Source organism: Halictus rubicundus, chromosome 14 (genome assembly GCF_050948215.1).
Source record: "Halictus rubicundus isolate RS-2024b chromosome 14, iyHalRubi1_principal, whole genome shotgun sequence".
Taxonomy (NCBI): Eukaryota; Metazoa; Arthropoda; class Insecta; order Hymenoptera; family Halictidae; genus Halictus; species Halictus rubicundus.
In genome coordinates, this window is record NC_135162.1 from 3,279,632 (window position 1) to 3,286,831 (window position 7,200).

The 7,200-nt window shown below is 34.9% G+C and overlaps 1 protein-coding gene and 1 long non-coding RNA gene across 2 annotated transcripts; one reads left to right on the top strand and one right to left on the bottom strand.

Annotated features, from left to right (window-relative positions):
* The first annotated feature begins 113 nt into the window (after window positions 1-113).
* On the top strand, window positions 114-4,010 carry Rfc4 (replication factor C subunit RfC4). The gene is made up of 6 exons (XM_076800002.1): window positions 114-251; window positions 385-652; window positions 1,019-1,267; window positions 1,347-1,556; window positions 1,662-1,775; window positions 3,855-4,010. The coding sequence occupies exons 1-6, from the start codon at window positions 139-141 to the stop codon at window positions 3,954-3,956; spliced, it is 1,056 nt and encodes a 351-aa protein (XP_076656117.1). The 5' UTR covers window positions 114-138; the 3' UTR covers window positions 3,957-4,010.
* Window positions 4,011-5,325: 1,315 nt separating this feature from the next.
* Window positions 5,326-6,914, bottom strand: LOC143360851 (uncharacterized). Its single transcript, XR_013083357.1, has 3 exons — window positions 6,502-6,914; window positions 5,740-6,445; window positions 5,326-5,470 (listed from the first exon to the last, which is right to left on the bottom strand). It is a non-coding gene; the product is annotated as an uncharacterized LOC143360851 (long non-coding RNA).
* Between the last annotated feature and the right edge of the window lie 286 nt (window positions 6,915-7,200).

Consider the following 7,200-nt stretch of genomic DNA (forward strand, 5'->3'; position numbering starts at 1 on the left):
ATCATATCAATCTGTAATATAGCTTTCTTGTTTGCATCTAGACAAAAATTCTAGGGAGATGTACCTCTATCTTGTTGCATAATCTATGTTTAAGGAAACTGCTTTAGATTTCCCGCGTCTCGTGCTTAAATTTTGAAGATGGCAGGTGCAACCACCGGCGAAGAAAAAATGGATGTAGATATATTACCGTCAACTAGCAGTACTATTTCAAAGACTAAAGAGAAAGGCGAGAAATCTTTGCATTTACCATGGTATGTCATAACAAATAATGATACTAATCTTATGTTGTTGAAGTTTAAATGATTGAGGTTAAGTTCTTATTATTTAACAAATACGTACTGTATAACAACAAAATAGGTCTGTACGTAATAAAACTGTTTTTAGGATTGAGAAATATCGGCCACATGTTTTTTCGGACATTGTTGGGAATGAAGATACAGTCTCTAGATTATCTGTTTTTGCTAAACATGGAAACTGTCCAAACATTATTATATCGGGACCACCAGGAGTCGGAAAAACTACTACAATATTGTGCTTGGCACGCATTTTGTTAGGACCAACTTTTAAAGAGTCTGTGTTGGAGTTGAATGCCTCAAATGAAAGAGGAATAGACGTTGTCAGAAATAAAATCAAAATGTTTGCTCAGAAGAAGGTTTCTATATGTAATTTGTTTTATGCTACGCTCTTATCGTGTATATCAGGCCTGCTCAACGATGTGTCTTGGAACAGATGTGGCTGCTTCTTCTCTTCATCTGCTCAGCGAGTCAGTCTCCACCATGCCCACTCTGACTTTTCCTTTGGTATGTCAATCTACATGAGTACGTAGTAATGGTAAGTAACCTGCCAGAGCAGTGGTTGTGGGCCTCGTGCCGAAGGAAAAGCCAGAGTGGACATGGTGGAGACTGATTTGCCAAGCAGGCGAAAAGGAGAAGCAGCCACATCTGTTCCGCGAACCATTGTTGAGCAGATCTGGTATATATGATTTAGTAGTGAATATTTCATGTTTGTTTGGAACTAGGTAAATCTTCCGAAAGGAAAACATAAAATAATCATCCTGGATGAAGCTGATAGTATGACCGATGGCGCACAGCAGGCTTTGCGTAGAACTATGGAAATATATAGTAATACAACAAGATTTGCATTGGCTTGTAATAACAGTGAAAAAATTATTGAACCTATACAATCACGTTGTGCCATGTTGAGATATGGAAAGTTATCGGATGCTCAAGTGTTGATAAAGGTTCTTGAAGTTTGTAGTAAAGAAAATGTAAGGAAGCAATATCCATTTTCCTTATACAACAATTTAACAGCATTAACAATAAACTAAGTTAAGCGTGTATGCACAGATTTCACATACAGATGATGGCTTGGAAGCAATAGTATTTACTGCGCAAGGTGACATGAGACAAGCCTTAAATAATTTGCAATCAACGTACAATGGTTTTGGCCATGTAAATAGTGAAAATGTTTTTAAAGTTTGCGATGAACCACATCCCTTACTTGTGAAGGAAATGCTTGAGCATTGCTCGCAAGGAAACATTTCAAAAGCATATTCGGTAAGACATTCTATGAGTTATTATTTTATGTATTAATTCTATTGTTTTTTAAAGCATGATTTACACTGTACATATATAATGAAATCAAACGTGTATTGTATTCAGGTAATGGAGCATCTATGGAAAATGGGATATTCTGCAGAAGATTTGATTAGTAACATATTTAGAGTTTGTAAAAACCTTCCAATTGAAGAAACCCTGAAGCTAGATTTTGTAAGGGTAAGTGGAAATAATATTTCTGTATATTTCAAGATGCTTAACAAATATATGCAACAAAATGTAAGGGATGATTCTCTACGATAATATGCGATGAAAGTTAAGGCTAAAAATATTAGGCTTTGTAGCGGCGTGTGAGCTACTTTTTTAAAGTCATCTTTTATATAGTGCGTCAATGTCCGCGCTCTTCTTAATGTGACTTGCGCATGCGGCCATTGAAACATCAAAGAGATTTTAAATCATTAATAGATAAAAACGAAGCTGATGCCACAATGTTTTATCCGGTATTTTCGGTTTGTATTATCATAAAGAATTGCGCTTTCAGTCTTTCCCCACTTGTTGCAGAACACTCTGCATACACAGTGGCCGCTCGATCAGTATGCAAGTTTTGGGGCTTTAGAGGCTAATTGACTACTTATTGGGCTATGTATCACACACACGCTCACCTCGCTGCTTGTCTGTTCTCTTTCTCGATGTAACTACAGATAAGAGTCGTGAGACCACACTAGGCGAGAAAGCGCTTGCACGTGTGTAAATAATGCGTATAAATATGGAATTTTTCAGTGAGACATACTTACAAGAGACGTCACCTAATTTACCTCTTTTCATATACAGGGTGTTCGACTATAGGTGAGAAAAAATTTATGGGGTGGTCTTCCAAGACAATATAAGCCGAAAATGAAGAATAAAAAAATTACGATTTCGGCTTCATTTTTTAATTGTTATCAATTAAAAATCCGCCTAAAATTCGGCAACCCGACCAACAGACGTGTACGTTACTTACGTTAAAAAGGCGCGCGACAGTCACGTCTCAAATAGGGTCCTTGCTCGCACCCAATGGTTAGGTCTTCACGTCACACACTTTAGCCAATAATTCAGCTAGAACCAAAAATGCGTGTGGAATGACCCAATCGGATGCTTTACACCTGCAGTCCTGCCGAATTTCTGCCAGGTGACTTCTTGTGAGGCACGCAGAGTATCTGTCACTTGATACGTGACTATCGCGCGCCTCTATGACGTACGGAACGTACACCTCTGTTGGTCGGGCTGCCGCATTTTAGGCGGATTTTTATTGATAATAACAAATAAATGAAGCCGAAATCACAATTTTTTTACTCTTCATTTTCGGTTTATATTGTCATGGAGAACCGCCCCTTAAATTTTCTTCCACCTGTAGTCGAACACCCAGTCTAGTGATAATAACTCGTAACTCGGGGAAGGGAGAAACATATGTACATAACAAATAAATGAAATATCTTGAAAGTTAATGGAGATAGAAAACACTTACATACAGTCATTGTTCGTCTTTTTATAGAAAATAAACACATCTTTTAACAAAACTTTTAAAAACTCAGGGGGGGGGGGGGGTGTTGATGACAATATAAGACAAAAATAAAAACCACAACAATTTTTATTTCGACTTCGTTCTCAAGAAGCAATTCAAAATGTCGCTTAATGAGTTAGCGACAGTGTTAAACCAATTTTTGTATGTAACATTTTTTTTCCATCTTCATTACTTTTCAAGATATTTCATAAAATAGATTTCCCATCCCTACGTTTGAGAGCTACTTTTATATCTTAAACATGAAGAATTCTACATGCGTGCCAAACTTTATTTCAGAACTTAGGTTAGGCTGCCATAGGCGTATTCTACATCTACGGATCAATGAAGATTCGTAAAAAAGAGTAGCCGCAAAATTGTCCTTGACCTTGAAAATCAAGGTCAAGTTTTTGTTTTTTGTCATGACGTGTAGAATATAATGCGATAAAAAGTAAGTTGACCTTGAAATTCAAGGTCAAGGACAATTTTGCAGAAACTTTTTTTACAAACCTTCATCGAACCGAAGATGTAGAATACGCCTATGGCAGCCATGACCAAACATTTCTTTACACCCTGTACATTTATTATAACTATAAGCGTATACTCTCAAAAAACAGTCCATAGTAAGAATGTGTCGGTATTTTTAATGTAGAAAGCAAATAAGTTGGTGACATTGTGTCGTGCTTAAACGATCAAGTACTTTTTTGGGCTAAATGAAACGGTATCTTGAAAAACTAATTGAATATATTTTTTCATTACAGGAGATTGGAATAACTCATTTGGGCATAGTGGATGGAATTAACAGTTTGCTACAGATGAATAGTCTTTTAGCTCGTCTTTGTAAGAGGGCTGTACAGTCTTGAAAACACTTTTGTAATTATTCTATTTTTCAAAATAAAATTATTTATATATTTGTATTATGTAATTCTTTATTTCAAAATATTTACTTAAACAAAGATTGTAGAAAAGTTTCCAATCCAACGTACATTTTATAGTTTGTGTGCATATAAGTGTACCGTACTTTCCCACATCATTGTGTTAACTTACTTTTGACTTGTAATCAGAAAAACTTAATTTCGAGTTTATTCTCTGCGAAAACGTACAGCAACTCAAACTTTTTGACTTTTCACACATATAAATAACTTATTTATTTGAAAACAAATTGTAGAAGTAGAATTAAATGACAATACCTTTTTTATGTTTTTTTCATATATATAATTAAATATTTTATAAACGGAACTCGTAGGTAATTATAATCTTTACTTGTAACTGCGAGTAAAACATTCTGTGTGCAAAGGGTTAATATATTTAATTCGCATCTTAAGGTTCTTTTCCTTAAATTCCTTTTTCCTCAAATATTTCAAAACTCTGATAAAAAATGCGGTATCTATTTAAAAAGCGTAGAATTTTTTTCATAAACATTTAACATTTATCTAAAAAAAATCTTTTCTTACTTACGAATTAAGTCTAATTTCAATAAAATTAAGTTTACATGGGTAAATTAAAAACATTTATTGGATGTATAATCGAATTTTGGAGCTAACGTGAAGGATAAAATAATGTCATATAGTGAATAATGTAATTGAGTTCTATATTATGTCGGATGATGAAGATAGAATAATTAAAATTACAAATAACAATTTCAAATTTACAAATAAATTATTCATGTGTAAATTATTTGCCATTTAAATCTATTACTTATATTTACAATTTTTCAAAGAATTCTATCAAAAGAAATGGAAAAAGGAATTGTATCATTCACACTAGAAAGGATTATCATCAAGAACATGTAAAAACTACGAAAGTCTTATTTTTGGTATATGGATGTTACAAAGTTAATTCATTTATGCAATGATGGCAAATAATCTATAGTAGTGGCTACGGCGACACAATAAAAAGAAGTTAAAGGAAGTATGTTTGCATTGTTACGGAAATTATTGTATGTATATTAAATAATATATAGTTCCGGCGGTTGGGTTTCACCATTGCATTATTCCTCTATTCTTATTCTGTTCTTACATACACACTGTTATGAATGAATACTCTGTACAATCAGAATGTAACATGAACGGGGACGTAATCATTTACTGTGCAGAGATGAGAAGATGGAAACAAAAAGTTCATTCGTCCTTCTATCTTCCGTCTATCTCGATTCATTAATATTAATACATTGTGGCCGAAAGATGCAAATTGCAGTTGTTTATTTACCAAGCGTTGGCCCTTGGGAAAATCACAACAACATATTGGCTTGGGAACATATTTGACTTGTTAGCATTCTTCTATACAGGGTGTCCCAAAAATGTTGTACTTCCTTGAAGGGAACGATTCCTAACGCCACTCGAAGTAACTTCTTCCTTTGCGAAAATGTTCTCCGCGGCTTTGTTAAGGAGTTATTAACGAAAAACACAGACCAATCCAAGCGCGGATACAGTAGGCGGATTTTGACTCAGCCTATGCTAACGCCACGCTCAGCGAGAGCTGTCGCCGAGCCGAGATCCCTGTGCTATAGCCGCGCTCTGATTGGTCCGTGTTTTTTGTTAATAACTCCTTAACAAAGCCGCGGGGAACAATTTTGCAAGGCAAAAAGTTGCTTCAAATGACCTCAAGAATCACCCCCTTCAAGAAAGTAAAACATTTTTGGGACACCCTGTATATAAAGGGTAAATGTTTTGAAATACATGTCCCACCGAAAAAACATTACCAAGACTATTTTGAAATGTATCCATAAATTTTTTAAATCTTGTACTTATATAATAAATAATGATTACTATTTTTAAATATACTGATGATGCATTCATTACTTAATTTTCCGGGAGTTTGCGGGAATTAAGACTACATGCGCATTATGTAAAGTATACTATCCATAATGTGTCAACATTTCAGCTAATAAATGACAATACATGTGTATAATTACTGCTTTGCTTAGCCATCTTCTTCTCTCCTCACGATAATGTTATAATTTTTTAACTGATTTAAATAGTTGAATATGTTTGACAGACTTTGTACAAAACATTAACGCTAATATTAAAATTAATAACCACGTGCTGTATTTTACGCGTATGAATACAATTTACATTCTCTGATACATCTTTATAAGGGAGCTCACTGTCGGTGACTGATTTGCGAAGGTTGATAAAAGTAAATGGAAAACGCCTAGTAACCTAGTGTTCCTATGCAGAGCAGTGAAGATACACCGTATTCATTTCTTATCATTCTGTAGTAAGTCTTATGGGGTAATATTTTCATTTTAGACAAGTGCACGTTATGAAATATTTAATAAGAAACTAATTAAATAGGAATAAGCAATATATATAGGATATTCGACTATGGGTGATTAACCTTATGGGTGATTCTGAAAGTGATTCTATATGCTAATGTTGGAAATCTCAACGTGTAACAAACCCAAACACATGTGTAAAACTGGAATCCAGTCGGCAAAACTCGCTTCGAGCAAGTTTTGATCAATATTCGTAATCGTACTTTGCGAGCAAACGGCGGTCATATGGGTGCTAAGAACATGCTTGGAGCAGAATTGGGTCTTCATTTGCTATGAATTTGCCGACCAAAACTTGTCGACAAATGGGGAGTCTATACCGAAACAGATGTGTCGCAATTTGAGTGCAAAGTTTGCAGGAGGAATTCGAGGGCAAATCGAAGGCAAAACGAAGGCAGATCCTGCCCTCGTGTAGAGGGCAGGTCGGTCGCACTAAGAGCGGACCTAACCTTGCTCTAGGAGTAAATATCGTGCAAAATTGGAGTATACCTTACTTTAGGAGGGAAAGCGGAATTTTATTTAAACTTCTACATTACATAATTTTAAGTTTCATGTATTTTCAATAATTTAGTTCCATTTTCCTTCCTACGGCAGGGTCTGCGCTCGTTTTGCCTTTGATTTGCCTTCGAATTCCGCCTCAAGAGCGGATTATTTATTCCATAATAAAATGTATTATTATTTTTAAAATGGTTTAACATTTTGTTGTGTTAATGCTGCTATGCATGGTCGTTATCGGAGTTTGTGCGTAAATAAGTGACGATCATGATGCACGAGTGCTATCTCAAATTATGGTTAGATAGTGGATTTCATGAATTTATGTATATGTATGGCAA

Excerpts from the sequence above, each read along its gene's own strand:
- Rfc4 (XM_076800002.1), top strand. The coding sequence starts at position 139 with ATGGCAGGTGCAACCACCGGCGAAGAAAAAATGGATGTAGATATATTA. Across the intron at positions 252-384 it reads AAATCTTTGCATTTACCATG|GATTGAGAAATATCGGCCAC; the intron begins GTATGTCATAAC and ends AACTGTTTTTAG. Across the intron at positions 1,776-3,854 it reads TGAAGCTAGATTTTGTAAGG|GAGATTGGAATAACTCATTT; the intron begins GTAAGTGGAAAT and ends TTTTCATTACAG.